A 19,424-nucleotide genomic window follows, 5' to 3' on the forward strand; every position below is an offset into this window, starting at 1 on the left:
GAGTAACTTCATAGAATCTTCTAAATTTAATGTTTTAACTTAATTCCTAATTTGAATTAGCACTGTAAAGCAATGAAGCGTCATTTTGCTGATTTGCACTTAATTAAAATGTGCATCTTGGACGGATTTCTACAGCCCAGAGACAACTCTCTTTGGGCAAAGTCCATATCAATTCAGGCATGCTAGGAAAAAATCTTACCTTCATGGTAAAAAAAAAAAAAAAAAAAAAAAAAGAAACTGCTCCGAGATACAGCCCTCCAAAGATGACACTGCACATACCATTTTGAGGATGTGAATTTTGGAATAAAATTTAGAATGCCGTATCTCTGGAACAGTTCTACATATTTTGTTGGTTTTTTTATTTGAAAGATAATTGCTTTATGATTACGAAGAAATCCTCCTTTTGGACTTACTGTCAAAGTTCTTTTACTATAGCATTCTGAACTTTTTTAATAATTTATGGAATTTTTTTTCCATTATGCCAATCTATAAAATGTTTATTTTTTCCTGTTGTTTAGTACCATATAGTTCTAAATTCCCTGAAAATGAGAGCTTTCACTTTTAGGTTGAACAGGTTTTATAAACAACTGAAATTTTTGCCATACATAAAACCTGTTTTAGTACCACATTATCACATAACAGGCCCATAAAAATCAAAACATAATTTTAGTTTTGAAAGATGAGTAAGATACTCATTTTTCAAGCATTTTAAATGGTTCCTGAATGTATGTGAAAGGTCCAAAGATATAAAGGTTTCAATTTATACAACTTATGTGGACTTTGTTTTATACTGAAATTAGCCATTGTTTTATACTGAAATTAGCCAGTCAATGAACTAAAAATGTGCTCCACTGCTTCAGTATCTTCCTTTGATATAGAGTAATGCCTTCCTGTTGAACCAATAGGAACTGGAGCACTTACAACCTTCTAAACATTGTGAACAGGAAGTGACCACTGATGGCATTGCTACTGTCCTTCCGGCAGCTGGTCAATGTGGTAGCATAAAGTTCACTACAATTTTGTTTAACTCATAACAGAAGTCTATAATCTCTGCAATCCACCAGTCACAGTCATACACACACGCCACAAACATTCTCCTCCTCAGGTTGTGAATCTGAATATTATCCTACTGTTTCTGAGGTGTTGGCCAAATGAATGAAATTTCTTCTTTCGTGCTCTTTAAAGTGCATGCAGTATGAGTTCGCCCATCATTTTGAGTCCAAAAATGTGTCTTTTTAAATTCCCTTCACATGAGTAGTTTCATTTGGACCATTCTTCTTTTTCTGTTCACAGAATTCTTCGATTTCCTCTTTTGACAAAAGAATGAGGGCTGTGGATGTGTAAGATTTCACGATTCTCGTAAAATCTTTAGCATTCTGAATCACAGGTGTATTTGGTCTGGAAAGATTGTTTTGTAGCATCACAAGCCTCCTTCCCATGATCAGTAGCACTGTATATCCAGTCAGTTGGCACAAGCGACTTACTCAATTCAAACAGCATGTAATGATTTTTAAAATGACTAGGAGCACCATCAGAAATAATGATGATATTATGTGCCCCTCTTTCCAGTGGAAGAATTTTTCGCATTCCTGGCAAAGTATGTGCTGAGCCATGTCCTGTGTCATCACTTATAACTGCAACACGTGTGGTCTTGTTTTGAAAATATGTCACTCCTGTAAAAATCAAAACCAGGTCATTACTCCAATGATACCCTTGAACTTCTTGTGGGAGAATTACAGACCAGTTCTCAGCCATATGACAGTGAAGCACTAAACATAGTTCTTCAGCCTGTACACACCCTTTCACATCTGCAATGTGTTCTTGTAGCATTTTCTTCAGATGCTGGTGTGTTGCTAGTTTCACTGACCATTTATCAAATTTGTCAATGAAACTGTCAAAGGCAACAGTTTTCTTAATTCGTTTATTTTCCTCCCATGTCGCATATGTAATTTCTGCAGAGTTATCTGCTTTGTCTGCCAGGCCAAGTGTCTGTAAAGACAGTCTTTCCTTTCCAGGGCAGTCACCACATTCTTGAAACAAACAAGTCTTTTGCTTTACATCACAGACTACTAATGACTTCACACGCCCAACCAAGGTGTCATATGTCACGTGCTCCAGTAAGATCTTCAAATTTACCACACAAAGTTCAAAATTTGCGCAGTACACACACAAACAGACATCTCTAGGTGGGTGTAGAACTACCCACTTAGGTTGTAGTGCATAAAATTTTGATCTTCCAGTATGTGAAGTTGTATAGGTGCTTTTATAAACTTTGCTCTTATAAATTGCAAAAGTTTCTTTAATATTGCGAGTCATGTATCTCTTCACTTTCACAACTTTATGACCATCTGTTACAGCTATGGTTTCTTTTTTGTTGGCACTCTGGCGAGAACACTCCCATTTATTTTCCGGATAAAATGACTGCACTATTTGAACTTGAGCTGCTTCTACAGGAGGACCATAATAGGGATCTGGTCTTCCAAAGACTCCTTTTACAGGCCTAACATTTCTTGATTTGTCTGCCAAGTATTTCAACAGTTCAATTGATATGTGTGAAAAATTTCTGGCAAGAGTGCTTTGCTTCATTTTCTTCTGAAGATGGAATTTCTACTTTGAAGAGTGTGGGCAGATTTGCTGTAGTATATTCACCCATAGCTCCAGTAATTTCCCTGCACTTTCTTGGTGCATAGATCTTATGACTCAACTTAACTGACCACAGTTTCTTAATAAGACTAACACCAACTATAGTTGACTGATTCAGGGTATTTAATTCTTTCTCTACTGATGCAAAATCTGCATGATCTGCACCATGGGAGGCTTCAGCTTGTTCAGATACTATCATTGGTGTTATGCTGACAAACATTTAGAACACAAAAAGTCGTCACTGGAAACGTCTTCACTTTGAAACAGTCTTCAAATGAGAACACTTATTCCCAACCTGAACAAAGTCCATTTTTTTTTGTTTGTTTGTCTTATATATCACTCTCTAATGGGTATGCAAATAGTCAGCACACTTCACTCTCCTGTGGCCCTAGTTAGAAGACATTTCAAGCAGTCCTTTTTCACAAAACACACTGCAACTGTGTCAAGTGGCAAATTCCTCATGAAAAAAAACAGAACTCACTGGATGGTCTCAGATTTCTTAGGAGCCTCTTCAGTAAACAAATTCGTACTGAACAACTACAGGACAGAAAACTGCAATGAATAACCAAGACAAAGAAACTGACAAGAAACTACAACAAAATATCTGCAACAATGACTGAGAAGAAATAACTGCAATAAAGAAAGCGAAAAAGTAAAAAATAAATAAATTTTTAAATACATCCTGTTCAACTTAAAAGTGGAAGCTCTTATTGACAGAGAATATAGTACTACATGGTACTGATCAACAGAAAAAAAATCAAAGTTTTTCTGGTGTGGCATTTTTGAAAAAAAAATGTAAATTATAAATAAATATTCAAAGTCAACAGTAAAAGAACTTTGACAGATATGTCCAAACGGAGGATACCATTGTAATCATAAAGCAATTATCTTTCAAATAAAAAAACTCTAACAAAATATCTAGAACTGTTACAGAGATACAGCATTTAAAATTTTTTTCCAAAATTTGCATCTTCAGACTGGTGTGCAGTGTCATCTTTGAACGCTTGGTGCAAATTTTTTGTTTTGAAGAAAGCAAAAAAAAAATGTGTTTCTTACTTACTCCTGACTTATAACACATGCTAAATTCAATAACATCCCAGCCTATGAAGGTAATCCCCCTGCCTGAAGTGATATGGATTATGCCCTTGGCATCATCCATGGAATACTGCTAATGTAAATGTAACTCTTGTGAATGAGTATGAATACAAAATAGGAAGTTTTGCAGTATGACGTGGTGTGCATATTCAGTTGAACTCTGTCATTCAGTTAACCTTTCAGTGGCATTTAGAAACGACTATTTCCTTCAAAAGTATTTCCACCTTCTGTTGTTTCAAGATTTGTTAGCATAGTGATAGCACATTTTGACAGCTTCCCTAGCTGTTTTTCTCAGTCAAACTAAGCACACATGTCTGTGAATAACTCAAATGCTAACTTCATACATCTGAGGACGGTTACTATGGAAGTTATGGCAAGGGAATTACTTGGGTCAATATATCTCTCTGTTTATGAGATATCAGTTGTTCTCTCAAGACAATGTTGTTCTTCCCTCAACATTTGTATAACACTGACAGTTATTTCATTTGCCAGAAGAAAGCAATGAATATTTTCAAGCGGTTTGTATGAATTTAAATTCACTCAATTGTTGCTTGAATAATAGATTGGTTTACAAGTTGTTCAATATGTTGTTCAGTTCCTTACCCTGCTTCTGTTTAGTTGGTATGATATGTCAGGTCAGTCTTAAGTTTCGTCTTTACTGATGCCCTGTAATTTACAGTTTTGGAGATTCCATGTCTGTCTTCTGCTGCAGTCTTTTATAGGCAAAACAGGATCTGGAGATGTCTGGCCCTTGAGTTGTTTCCTGTAAAAAAACCATCATTATTATGCAGGGTATCCCAGGAGGAACGGTCAATATTCAGGGATATAACAGGAAAAGTCAATTTGGAGCAAAAAAAGTATGATGAACACCGGTTTAAAATCTAAATCTTAGGAGCTATGAGCACATCTTTATCTTTGCTACTGTGAAACATACCTCTCCTGCTGAGTAAGTGTTTGTAGCTCTTGAGATAGGCATGTGCATATTAAACCCCATGTTCATTAAACAGTTTGTTCTTCTTTTGGTCCATATTTCCCCTTTCAAAATATGGAAAGTGAAGAGCTTTCAGTAGGAGAGATTTGTTTCATTGTATTGAAGATGTGGTTGTGCTCATAGCACTAAATGCATGCATTGTATAGACCATGTTTACTACACTTTTTGCTTCAAATGATCATTCCTGTCATATCCCAGAATATTGACCATTCTTGCTGGTACAACCTGTATGGACTTAGAATCAACATCAGCCAGTTCAGTCACTTGGTGATGAGCCCTCTTTGAGCCTGCGTACAACGTAGGTTTCCTGTAGATTCTTCTGTTTCTGCCAGTCTTGAGCTTCCCGTTGCCAGTTCCGTCTGGCAGTCTTCTTTAAGTCTCTGTCCCATCTATCCAGAGGTCTTGCCCCCTTGTCTTTTTTTGGTATATTGGGCTCCAATTGAGTACCTGTTTTGACCATCTGTGTCTATGTGGATTCTCTGTAAATCATATTTAAGTGCCTGGCAGAGGGTTCATCAAACCACCTTCACAATTCTCTTTTATTCCAATCTCGCATATCGTGCGGAAAAAGTGGACACCTATATCTTTCTGTGCGAGCTCTGATTTCTCTTACTTTGTTATGCTGGTCATTTCTCTCTCTGTAGGTCGGCGTCAACAAAATATTTTTGCATTTGTAGGAGAAAGTTGGTAATTGAAATTTCATGAGAAGATTCTCCGCAGCGAAAAACACCTTTGTTTCAGTGATGTCCACCCCAAGTCCTGTATCATTTCAGTAACATTGTCTCCATATTTCGTGATAATACAAAACATGCTGCCCTTCTTTGAACTTTTTCAATGTACTCTGTCAATCCTTTCTGTTAAGGATCCCACATGGCACAGGAGTATTCTGAAAGAGGACAGACAAGCATACTGTAGGCAGTCTCTTTAGCAGATCTGTTACAGTTTCTAAGCATCCTGCTAATAAAACACAGTCTTTGGTTGGCCTCTCCTATAACATTTTCTGTGTGTTATTTCCAATTTAAATTGTTTTGTAATTATAATTCCTAGGTATTTTGTTGAATTTACTTTAGATTTGACTGATTTGTTGTGTAACTAAAGTTTCACAGATTCCTTTTGGCAATCATGTGGATGACCTCACACTTTTTGTTATTTAGTGTCAATTGCCAATTTTTGCACCATACAGGTAACTTTTCTAAATCATTTTGCAATTTGTTTTGATCTTCTGATGACTTTACTAGTAAAAAAAAAAAAAGAAAGAAAAAAACGACTGTGTCATCTGCAAACAATCTAAGACGCGTGCTCGGATTGTCTCCCAAATCATTTATATAGATAAAGAACAGCAAAGGGGCTATAACACTACCTTGGGGAGCGCCAGAAATCACTTTTGTTTTGCTCGATGGCTTTCCATGGCTTACATGGCCACCCTGTGCAACAAGCATAGAAATATTTGCTTTATAAATAACAACCAAAATCGCAAAGAACTATACCAATAATGGGCCCTTAAAGTGAACAAGGCGAAATGCACCTGGGAGGTATAAAATGCAATGCAGCAAGGAAAAGTGATTTTTATTTACGAAGCAAGTGGAGCCTTAGATTGTTTAATCTCTTTCCCAGAATTTAGATTCCCCTTTGTTTTCCAATCTAATTGAGACATCTATTTTTCAAGGAATGCTGAGAACAGTTTTGGAGATATAGAGTCATATTGCTTTGTGCCCTTTTTGATGGAAACTTGATGGGGTTCTTCAACTATATTTGTAAAGGCTGTGGAGGTTTTGTATACGTTGTATAAAACTTTATTATAGGCCTGTTCTATTCCTTGCTGCGTTAGAGCCGCAAACACCGCTGGGGGCCTGTTCGAATCAAACACCTTTTCAGAGTCTATGAATGAAAGGCAAAGAGGTAGATGGTACTCACGTGTTCTACTAATTTTTTCATGTAGAGTGAGGATATGATTAGTTGTACTAAACTCTGTGCTGAACCTAGCTTGCTCAATGGGTTGGGTCAGGTTAGGTGTAGTGCTCAGTTTGGTGGTTAAGGTTCTAGTAAAAACTTTGTACAGTATGGACAGAAGGCTGATAGTTGTTTATATATTTTGTTCTACCAATCTCGTATGTTAGGATTATTTTGGCTGTATTCCAATCTCTTGGTAGTTTTCCACTGTGCAAACTTTCTGAAAATATTTGAGCTAAATGCTTTATTGAGTCATTACCCAACAGCTTGCAAATATCGATTGGAGGTCATCACTACCTGGAGCAGCCCTTTTCTGTAGCATGTTTGACTTCTGAAAGGAATATTTCTGGTATTTGGGAAATAGAGGCATCCGATTCATTTAGGATTAAGATATCATCGACTTTACTGTACAGGTTACTATAAAAATTTTCAGTATGTTTGAGTATTTTTTTCCCTTCTATAATTCGATGTTGGTCTGTGTGTAAAGTTGTTAGCTGATTCATTCCAGTCATAAGCTTCCGCTTGGCTATCTTTAAACTAGGTTTATTACTGAGATGTTTTTAGCGTATCTTATTCCTACTTCTTGGTGTCATCTTTCATCCTCATTCTCAGAGCCTTGCACAGTTCTGTATATTGTCTGTTTTTTCTTTTATTTTTCTTCTCTTGTCCAGCAAATTTATCATTTTATTTGTCATGTCTTCAGTTGGTTTTGAGATTTGCGCAAGCCACCCACTTCCTCAGCTGTTGTGATAAGTATCTTTGTTACTGCTTCTCCTTCACAGTATTTTAATTTTCTCTCAATTCTTTCTTGAAATTCCTCTTTCTGTTCTTTGATATTTAGAATTAAAATACCGTATTCCATATTCAGTTCTAGGTTGCTGTGATTGCCAGTTGGCTGTATATTCATTATTAGAGGTATTTAGTGTATTATAGTGATTGTTCAAGCATGTTATAAAAATGCTAGATTGCTTCAAGTGGACAGGAGTTATCACTTAGTTCAATGCAGTCTGTTTGAAAAGGAACTCCCTGGTTTTAATGCATCCTAGAACCTGTACCAAGTGACATACACTAGTCTAGTTTATGGTGTTTGACTCATTAACTCTCAAAGTTTGGCTCCCCTGCAGTTGGCAGATCTGCTTGACCTTGAGACAGCACCAGTGCTGTTTTTTCCCTCTGTTCTCTAGTTTCAGTCCAGGCATGTGTGCAGTGCAGTGTGTAATTTGGTTTGTGAAAACTGAGTCAGTTATAACAGTGCAACATAATTTTAGACGTCAGTATGGTGGTGAACCACCTACAGCAAAAACTATGTGTCATTGGCTAAAGTCTTTCAAGGAAACTGCTAGAGTTTTAAAAGCAATATCACCAGCTAGGTAGACTGAGAACTTCTGAAGATGGTGTTGAACAGATCCATGTTTCGTGTGCTCGGAGCCCGAAGAAGTCATTGGCCAGACGTAGTCTTCAGTTAGGAGTGCCTAAAGGTACTATGTATGATGATGTGTGTAAAAGACTTAGGTAGTGTGCCTAAAAATAGCAACAGTTATGTGAAATAAAACCTGCTGATAAAATCAAAAGGTATGAGTTTGCTGTTAACTTTCTACACAGAATTACTGATGTCAATATTTTGTAAAAAAGATTCTCTTTTCTGGTGAGGCTACATTTCATGTCAGTGGAACAGTTGATCATCATAACTGCAGAATTTGGGGGGCAGAGCATCCACGCGAAGTTCTTCAGCATCATTGTGACTCTCCCAAAGGTAATCAGGTGCAGTTTGATGGAAGATGGACAATATTGAGGCGGAAAAGGGGCTTGTGTTTTTCCAACAAGATGGCGCTTCACCTCATTACAGTAACCATGTACATGCAGCTCTTGACACTCTTTTTCCAGGAAGGTGGATACGCAGGGCTGGCCCAATAACTTGGACACCTCAAAGTCTGGACTTTACCCGATCGGACTTTTTCTTTTGGGGCTATATAAAAAATGTTGTGTACAGTGAAGAGATCAGAGATATCAATCAATCATTTAAGGGGAAGAATCATCACAGCAGTTGGGACAGTTAAACCTAAAATGTTGGTGAATACGTGGCGAGAAGTGGAATATCAGCTTGACATGTGCAGGGCAACAAATGGATCCCACATTGATATCTACTAAGATTAAACAAAACTTGAAGGAGTTCTCTGTCATGATATGTACTCATTGATGTAAAACTAGGGTGGGTTTTTTCTTCCCCCAAATACCTTGTATTTCTATACGCACTTAGCAACAAACAGGTTTCAGTTATCTTTTCTGTTTGTTACAGGGAAGGCAAGAAGGGGATAAAACGGAAGAAAGAGAAAATCAAGAAACTAAAAGCAGAACCAAAAACAAGAGATGAAGTATTAGTGCAGAAAAAGGCACTTACATATTTGAAGCAGTGGCATCGAGATCGTGGAAACTGGAAATTTGAGAAATTGAAGCAGATATGGCTTATCCAAAACATGTTCGATGCAAGCAAGGTATGATAGTCTATTAGTAATAATCTGGGAAACGGAAAGTGTCTCCCTACTTTCAAGATTCTGGTTAATAGAATTCAGAACATGAGCATTAGTTTGCAGTTATTGCCAATAAGTGTGTGTGTTTTTGTGTTTTCACTCTCAGATGCCGTGGGGAAACTTCTGGCCCTGTTAGGTAATGTATCTTTAGATCAACATGTGGTTCTGATCAGGAATGTTGTGAATTTCAATTCAGAGAACCCTTGGTGCATACAGTGGTGTAATTGGAGCCTAAATAATCTGTACACACAAAGAGTTTTACGTCAATTAACAGCCAGAAAGTCTTATCAGTAGTTATATATATGAATACCTAAGACCATCTCTGCAGATCAGCTCAGAAACTAGCTCAAAAAAGAATCACATTGTCCAAAGAGGCAGCAAGAACTGCTAATCAATAGCTCTGGAAACCATGTAGAGGCAGTGCTGCTGAAAATTATCTGTAGTCTATATAGACCTTAGGCACAATTTTGCCAGATCAACCCGAAGTTGAATCTGCGTTCTCTAAGCAGTGAATGGAATTACAGTAATGCTGCACTAAATTAGGTAACAATAAATGTAATTAGTGAAGTTCGGTGGCAGGTGGAACAAGGCTTTTGGTCAGGTGAATACAGGGTTATAAATACAAAATCAAGTAGGGGTAATGCAGGAGTAGGTTTAATGATGAATAAAAAAAATAGGAGTGCGGGTAAGCTAATACAAACAGCATAGTGAACACATTATTGTGGCCAAGATAGACACAAAGCACATGCCTACTACAGTAGTACAAGTTTATATGCCAACTAGCTCTGCAGATGATGAAGAAATTGAGGAAATCTATGATGAGATAAAAGAAATTATTCAGGTAGTGAAGGGAGACGAAAATTTAATAGTCATGGGTGACTGGAATTCGTCAGTAGGAAAAGGGAGAGAAGGAAACATAGTAGGTGAATATGGATTGGGGGGAAGAAATGAAAGAGGAAGCCGTCTGGTAGAATTTTGCACAGAGCATAACTTAATTATAGCTAATACTTGGTTCAAGAATCATAAAAGAAGGTTGTATACATGGAAGAATCCTGGAGATACTAAAAGGTATCAGATAGATTATATAATGGTAAGACAGAGATTTAGGAATCAGACATTTCCAGGGGCAGATGTGGACTCTGACCACAATCTATTGGTTATGAACTGTAGATTAAAACTGAAGAAACTACAAAAAGGTGGTAATTTAAGGAGATGGGACCTGGATAAACGGAAAGAACCAGAGGTTGTAGAGAGTTTCAGGGAGAGCATAAGGGAACAATTGACAGGAATGGAGGAAAGAAATACAGTAGAAGAAGAATGGGTAGCTTTGAGGGATGAAGTAGTGAAGGCAGCAGAAGATCAAGTAGGTAAAAAGACGAGTGCTAATAGAAATCCGTGGGTAACAGAAGAAATATTGAATTTAATTGATGAAAGGAGAAAATATAAAAATGCAGTAAATGAAGCTGACAAACAGGAATACAAATGTCTCAAAAATGAGATCGACAGGAAGTGCAAAACGGCTAAGCAGGGATGGCTAGAGGACAAATGTAAGGATGTAGAGGCTTATCTCACTAGGGGTAAGATAAATATTGCCTACAGAAAAATTAAAGAGACCTTTGGAGAAAAGAGAGCCACTTGTATGAATATCAAGAGCTCAGATGGAAACCCAGTTCTAAGCAAAGAAGGGAAGGCGGAAAGGTGGAAGGAGTATATAGAAGATTTATACAAGGTCGATGTACTGGAAATGGAAGAGGATGCAGATGAAGATGAAATGGGAGATACGATACTGCGGGAAGAGTTTGACAGAGCACTGAAAGACCTGAGTCGAAACAAGGCCCCAGGAGTAGACAACATATCATTACAACTACTGACGGCCTTGGGAGAGCCAGTCCTGACAAAACTCTACCAGCTGGTGAGCAAGATGTATGAGACAGGCGAAATACCCTCAGACTTCAAGAAGAATATAATAATTCCAATCACAAAGAAAGCAGGTGCTGACAGATGTGAAAATTACTGAACTATCAGTTTAATAAGTCACAGCTGCAAAATACTAACGCGAATTCTTTACAGATGAATGGAAAAACTGGTAGATGCGGACCTCAGGAAGGATCAGTTTGGATTCCGTAGAAATGTTGGAACACGTGAGGCAATACTGACCTTACTTCTTATCTTAGAAGAAAGGCAAACCTACGTTTGTAGCATTTGTGGACTTAGAGAAAGCTTTTGACAATGTTGACTGGAATACTCTTTTTCAAATTCTAAAGGTGGCAGGGGTAAAATACAGGGAGCGAAAGGCTATTTACACTTTGTACAGAAACCAGATAGCAGTTATGAGAGTCGAGGGGCATGAAAGGGAAGCAGTGGTTGGGAAAGGAGTGAGACAGGGTTGTAGCCTCTCCCTGATGTTATTCAATCTGTATATTGAGCAAGCAGTAAAGGAAACAAAAGAAAAATTTGGAGTAGGTATTAAAATTCATGGAGAAGAAGTAAAAACTTTGAGGTTCGCTGATGACATTGTAATTCTGTCAGAGACAGCAAAGGACTTGGAAGAGCAGTTGAACGGAATGGACAGTGTCTTGAAAGGAGGATATAAGATGAACATCAACAAAAGCAAAACGAGGATAATGGAATGTAGTCAAATTAAATCAGGTGATGATGATGGAATTGGATTAGTAAATGAGACACTTAAAGTAGTAAAGGAGTTTTGCTATTTAGGGAGTAAAATAACTGATGATGGTCGAAGTAGAGAGGATATAAAATGTAGACTGGCAATGGCAAGGAAAGCGTTTCTGAAGAAGAGAAATTTGTTAACATCGAGTATTGACTTAAGTGTCAGGAAGTCATTTGCGAATGTATTTGTATGGAGTGTAGCCATGTATGGAAGTGAAACATGGACGATAAATAGTTTGGACAGGAAGAGAATGGAAGCTTTTGAAATGTGGTGCTACAGAAGAATGCTGATGATTAGATGGGTAGATCACACAACTAATGAGGAGGTATTGAATAGAATTGGGGAGAAGAGGAGTTTGTGGCACAACTTGACAAAAAGAAGGGACTGGTTGATAGGACATATTTTGAGGCATCAAGGGATCACAAATTTAGCATTGGAGGGCAGCGTGAAGGGTAAAAATCGTAGAGGAAGACCAAGAGATGAACACACTAAGCAGATTCAGAAGGATGTAGGTTGCAGTAAGTACTGGGAGATGAAAAAGCTTGCACAGGATAGAGTAGCATGGAGAGCTGCATCAAATCAGTCTGAGGACTGAAGACCACAACAACAACAACACTAGTACAACTAGTGTTTGTCATGAGTGACACACTGCTACTGTATATAAACTTCTTGGCAACTTGGCACTGACCATGCCTTCACAGCCTGATACACCATCTTACTTGCTTTGCCTTACACCATGGTATGATAACATGGATTTGCTGTTGAAATATCTGGTCTAGTCTAGTCTGTCAGCCTACCTTTATAGTTCCAGTGATTTGAATCCTTGAACAAATCCTCTTAGGATGGACATCCATTAGTAGATTGAAGGCCACTTCAGATTATGAATGCTTTGGAATAATGACATGAATTTACCTCTGGATATATTGTCCATTATCACTGAACCGTAGCCATTAATTTATGCCTCACATTGTTTTTTTATTGGTTGTTCACCTTTTTTTCCCTGATTCCTACAAATTCCCTTCTCAAAATTTTCATTCACATTGTGTGCCTTATTAAGAAAGCTATGGCTGTCAGTAGTGTACATGTACCTCAGTGTAACTTAATTTGAAAACTATTTTTGTTCCTTTTCAGACAATTATTAAATATTAGTCATCATCAGTCATTTGACATCCATTGCTGGGTGAATGTCTCTTCTAGATTTTTACTTGCAGCACGTACAAACAGATTAGGGGTATTGCTGTGGGAACCAGGATGGCTTCTTCCTATGCCACACTTTTCATGAGTTGCTTGGAGGGAGCATTCCAGAGATCCATAAGCCGTCAGCCTCCGGTTTGTTTCAGATACATTGATGACATCTTTGCCGTATGGGGTCATGGTGAGACTGACCTGTTAAAATTCATGGAATCTCTATGCACTTTCCCCCAATTAAATTTTACATTGTTGTAATCTGAATCCCATGCCCATTCCCTTGATATATATCTCACCCTCACTGAAGCCTAGCTGCACACTTCTGCCCACATTAAACCTACTAACAAACAACAGTACTTATATTTTGACAATTGCCATCCTTTCTGTGTCAAGCATTACCTCCCATACATCCTTGGCATTAGAGGCAATTGTATTTGTTCATATGAAGACTCTTTACAGCAACACACCACCATTCTTACCTGAGCCTTCACTGGATGTAATTACCCCACCAGCCGAGTTCAGAAGCAAATTTCCATGGTCATCATATCCAAATCAGATCCCTCCAAAAAGCAACTTTGGAGCACACCGGTAGCCACTCAGTATTATCCTGATTTTGAATGTATTAATAAGCTAGTTCGACAAGGTCATGACTTCTTAAAAACATGCCCTGAAATGAGATCCATTCTGTCTGACATTTTACCCACAGCACCTAGAATAGTTTTTCGTCACCCTCTTGATCTCCACAGTATGCTTGTCAAACCATATGCTCCTTCTGCCTCATCTTCCTATCCTATGGCTCGTACTCTTGTGATTGTACCTGCTGAAAGACTTGCCCTATACACCTCCCTACGATCACCTATATCAACCCTGTAATTGGCAAAACACGTACTTTTGAAGGGCGAGCCACCTGTGAAACAATGCATGTTGTCATATACCAGCTGTTATGTAACACTTTTCAGCCTTTTACATCAGCAGAACTGCCGCCAAGTTGTCAGTTAGGATGAATGGGCGTAGACAGAGGGCACATACTGGCAAGACACGATATCCTGTTGTGAAGCAACCTCTGTAACATGACATTCGTGACCTTGGTGCCAGTTCCTCAGAACTTGGCACGTGGGAGCTAGTGGTATTAAATGTTCTTTGTTCTCGCCACCCTCCTGGCCATAATTCACGTTAATTTCTGTCCCAGCATTTCTTTGCAGTAACTACTCCTTTCTCCACTCTGTATTAGTTTTATACATCTTTCATTTTCTGACATGTTGGTTTTTGCCGTCCCCCTCCCATCTCTGTTATATACAATGCACTTAGCTTTTCACTTTTATTAACTTGTGCATAACATTTTAGCAATAATCTATGTGTTGCATATTACCCTGCTTCATCCTCTCAGGTTTTCAAATCTTGTCCGGTGCAGTCCCCAACGATCTGTCTTTCCTTCTCGTCCCATCTGGTAAGTCTCCCCTGATCTGGGGTTCTGCATGACTTTTTCCAAACGGAACCCCTTTTTCCTAAACCTCTCCTCAGCTCCTTTCCTTTCATCCCTCTTCCTTCCACTTCAACCCTGCCACCAGAATAGGAAGCCACTGGCTCTGAAATCTTGCAGAAGTAAAACCTTTTTTTGTGTGTGTACTCTCCTGCCACTGCTTGGTGAATAGATTTTTTATCTATCTAATTAAATCATTGAACAAGTCTTTTCCAATCTCTCAGGATGCTGCATGAACTTATTTGGCCCATCTGTTATGTCACCAGGTTTCATATCTCACCAACCTCCATTCAGTTTTCATTACAATTATAATTACTTCTTACACTCCATTCTGATTCCTGATCCTCCCCTCCGTACCTTCCCTATTGTCTGACCCATGAATGATGGCAAGTCGCCCAGCTCGAGACATGGACGGGGATGGCATTGTTGTCAGTTCCAAGTGACGTTAGCAGTAATTCCATACAAGTCCATTTGAAGAATGCGTATATATTTTAAATTTTGTCTCTTGCTTGCTTGTATAGAATTGCCACTTACCACGACCATCAGTAGTGATAACTCGCAACAAATGGAATAAAAATTCAGTAAACAACTGCTACGATCATGTTTAATTCTCGTGTTAGTTACGACATTCACTGCAGAGCACTGAAAACGTTACTGAACGCATACTGGTTGCCAGAGAATGCGTGATGTAGATGCGCAGGACAAACCTAAACTCAACTGCCATTGTTCACGACTCCTACTAACAGTGTTTCTCCCACAGGTTTTGAGTGGTTTTCACATTACAAGTAGATGTCTCACTTTCACTAGTCAAATATGTTAAAACATAGATGTCTCATTGCTATAAGTGAACGCATGTGATATACAATAATTCCACACCAGTTGCCTAATCACTACTGTCAGATCCTAACTAAAAATCCAGTGACAAATCCAGATTAAATTTGCCTCACATAATTTAGATTTTATAAGACTGATAGCTTCTTGCTGTTTATATCACCTTGTTCTGTCATATGATCACATCAAGGTTGAAATTAGTTGCAGAATAATAAAATAATAACTCTTAGCATCTTGTGGTGGTTATTGGGGAAAAAATGGAGGGGGGTTTCTGGTAGGAAAGTTGTAATGCTCAGTTCTAAGAATCTGCAAACTAAAGAGAAGGCAACCACGTACCAATAGCTGACTGGTGTGTGGCATATATGAACACGCAACAGAAACAGTAGTTTACTAGCTCTTGCTCCTCTTTTCTCAAGTAGGGTCCTAGGGATAATCAGGTTGTCACCAGTGCCTTCATCTTGGCCTTCGAGGGTGATACATTACCCAAGAAGGTCAAGGTGAAGGTCTACCGCTGTGATGTAAAACCTTATATTCCTCCCCCAATGCGGTGCTTTAAATGCTGGAAGTTCGGTCATATGTCTTCCTGCTGTACTTCCAGCATTACATGTCGAGATTGCGGACACCCGTCATATCCCAATACTCCATGTGCCTCGCCTCTCATCTGTGTCAGCTTTGGAGAGCACCATTCGCCTTGCTCACCAGACTGCAGGATTCTCCAGAAAGTAAGGAAAATCATGAAGTACAAGACCCTGGACCGACTGATCTACACTGAGGCTAAGAGGAAATTTGAACACCTACATCTTGTATGCATGATATCGTCTTACATCGCTGCTACAACAGTTCTAGCCCCATCAGTTCCGCCAACCCCAATCACCTCTCAGAGCCACAAGAATACACCTGCCCCCTTGATGGTGGGGGCACTTACTCATGCACCACCTACTTCAGGAGTAACACCCCTCAACCATCGGGGACCCCCGTCCCCACTTCTAAGGCAGAGCAGCGTCCAACTTCTTTGGCTGTTCTCGCTAGGAAGGGGTCCCTTGGGTCATTCCTTTCCCAGGTTTCTGCTAGTGGGAAAGATGACAACCGCCAGTGGCTGAAGAGACCAAAAGCAGCTGGTCGCAGTGCTTCACGCTCATCCTCAGTCCCAGAGACTGAATCAGAGAAGTCCTCCAACCCAGGGAAACCCAAGGAACAGCAAGAGAAATCAAAAAGAAGCTCCCCAAGACCAAGGGTGCAGTGGCATCCACACCACCACTACCTCCAAGCTTTGCATCTTCGGATGAGGTGGAGATTCTGGCGTCCACAGAGGAGCTAGATCTCGCTGGACCCTCAGACAAAATGGATATAGACTGCTCAGGCAAAAAGTTGGTGTCAGTAGTGACCCTGAGATGTAAAGTGCCTCATTGAATGTTCCATGCCTTCCCAGTCTCATGATGAGATCATCCTCCAGTGGAATTGCGGCGGTTTTTTCCACCGCCGGGCAGAGCTATGGCAACTATTGAGCTTTACACCTGCTTTCTGCATTGCCCTCCAGGAAACCTGGTTCCCAGCAATGCGTATCCCTGCCCTCCACAGCTATAAGGGATACTGCAGGAACCGTGGCAACTGTAATTGAGTGTCAGCTGGAGTTTGTGTTTATGTCCTAAACTCAGTCTGTAGTGAACCTGTGCCTCTTCAAACCCCTCTTGAAGCTGTGGATGTCAGAATAAGGACGACAATGGAAATAACTGTCTGCAATGAATATCTTCCTCCAGATGGTGTAGTATCTCTGAATGTATTAACAGCTCTGATTGATCAATTCCCTAAACCTTTCCTACTTTTGGGAGATTTTAACACCCATAATCCCTTGTGGGGTGGCACCATGCTTACTGGCCAAGGCAGAAATGTCGAAACTTCACTGTCTCAGTTTGACCTCTGCCTCTTTAATACTGACATCTGCCTCTTTAATACTGACATCTGCCTCTTTAATACTGACATCTGCCTCTTTAATACTGACCTCTGCCTCTTTAATACTGACCTCTGCCTCTTTAATACTGACCTCTGCCTCTTTAATACTGACCTCTGCCTCTTTAATACTAGCGCTGCCACACATTTCAGTGTGGCTCGACGTAGTTACTCGGCCATTGATTTATCAATTTGCAGCTAAGACTTCTCCCATCTATCCACTGGGGAGCACATGATGACCTGTGTGGTAGTGACCACTTCCCCATCTTCCTGTCACTGCCCCTTCATCAAGCTCACAGACGCCTGCCCAGATGGGCTTTAAACAAGGCAGACTGGGTAACTTTCACCTCTGCTGTCACCACTGAATTTCCTCCACACTGGAACATCGATGTGATGGTTGAGCAGGTGACCACAATAGTCGTTTCTGTGGCAGAAAACACGATCCTTCGCTCTTTAGGGGCCCCTGGCAAAAGACAGTCCCTTGGTGGTCGCCGGAAGTCGCTGAAGCAATTAAGGAGCATTGGCGAGCTCTACTGCGGCATAAGCGGCACCTTTCCCTGGAGCACTTCATAGCCTTTAAACAGCTCTGTGCTTACGTTCGCTAACTTATCAAACAATGGAAGTAGGAGTGTTGGGAGAGAGATGTCTCGACCATTGGGTGCCATACGTCACCTTCCCAAGTCTGGGTAAAGATCAAATGTGTCTTCGGGTACCAGACCCCCAACAGGTGTTCCCTGTGTTAACATAAATGGCATGTTATCTACCGACGCAAACGTGATTGCCGAGCACTTTGCTGAGCACTATGCTCGAGCTTCTGCATTGGAGAATTACCCCCCACCCCCCCACCCCAAGCCTTTTGCACTCTAACAGCAGCTGGAAGGGAAAGTCTTCTCGTTCACTACACACCACAATGAATCCTATAACACCCCATTTACAGAGTGGGAGCTCCCCAGTGCCCTTTCTCATTTCCTCGACACAGCTCCTGGACCAGATTGGTTCCACAGTCAGATGATTAAACATCTTTCATCTAACTACAAGCGACATCTCCTCGTCATCTTCAACCAGATCTGGTGCAATGGTGTCTTTCCACCACAGTAGCGGGAGAGCACCATCATTCAAACCTGGTGAAAACCCACTTGATGTGGATAGCTATCGGCCCATCAGTCTCACCAACGTTCTTTGGAAGCTGTTGGAAATTACGGTGTGTCGGCGGTTGGGTTGGGTCTTGGAGTCACGTGACCTACTGCCTCCATGTCAGGGCGGCTTCTGCCAGAGTCGCTCTACCATTGATAATCTTGTTTCCCTAGATTCTGCCATCCGAAAAACATTTTCCAGACACCAACACCTGGTTGCCGTCTTTTTTGATTTACGAAAAGCATACGGCACAACCTGGCGACATCATATCCTTGCCACATTATACAAGTGGGGTCTCCGAGGCCTACTCCTGATTTTTATCCAGAATTTCCTGCTGCTTCTTACTTTTCATGTCCTAGTTTGTGCCTCCCATAGTCCCCCCCCCCATATCCAGGAGCTTGAGGTCCTGCAGGGCTCTGTATTGACTGTCTCTCTATTTTTAGTGGCCATTAATGGTCTAGCAGCAGGCTGTAGGGCTGTCTGTCTCACCTTTTCTGTATGCAGATGACTTCTGCATTTCATACTGCTCCATCAGTACTGGTGGTGCTGAGAGGTACCTACAGGGAGCCATCCGCAAGGTGCAGTCATGGGCCCATGGTTTCCAGTTTTCGGCCGCAAAGTTGTGCATTATGCACTTCTGTTGGTGTCGTACCATTCATCCAGAACCAGAACTTTACCGTAATGAAAATCCACTCACTGTAGTGGAGACATATCAATTCTTAGAAGTGGTTTTTGATGCCTGATCGACTTGGCTTCCTCACCATCGTCAGCTGAAGCAGAAGTGCTGGCAGCGCCTCGATACCCTTCGCTGCCTGAGCAACAGCAACTGAGTGCAGATCGTTCTATGCTGCTTCAGCTCTCTACAGAGCCCTTGTTCAATCCCGCATTGACTATGGGAGTCTGGTTTATGGTTCAGCGCCACCCTCAGTGTTGCGTTTACTCGACCCTGTGCTCCACTGTGGTGTT

The 19,424-nt window shown here is 40.3% G+C and overlaps 1 protein-coding gene across 1 annotated transcript in view; it reads left to right on the top strand.

Moving 5' to 3' along the window:
• LOC126355085 (uncharacterized protein C7orf50) overlaps positions 1-19,424 on the top strand; it is a 38,042-nt gene that overhangs the window by 3,697 nt on the left and 14,921 nt on the right. The window contains exon 2 of the mRNA XM_050005276.1: positions 8,976-9,171. Within this exon, the coding sequence (XP_049861233.1) occupies positions 8,976-9,171 (196 nt within the window). The remainder of the gene's footprint in view (positions 1-8,975; positions 9,172-19,424) is intronic.

Source organism: Schistocerca gregaria, chromosome 3, assembly GCF_023897955.1.
Source record: "Schistocerca gregaria isolate iqSchGreg1 chromosome 3, iqSchGreg1.2, whole genome shotgun sequence".
In the NCBI taxonomy this organism is placed as follows: Eukaryota; Metazoa; Arthropoda; class Insecta; order Orthoptera; family Acrididae; genus Schistocerca; species Schistocerca gregaria.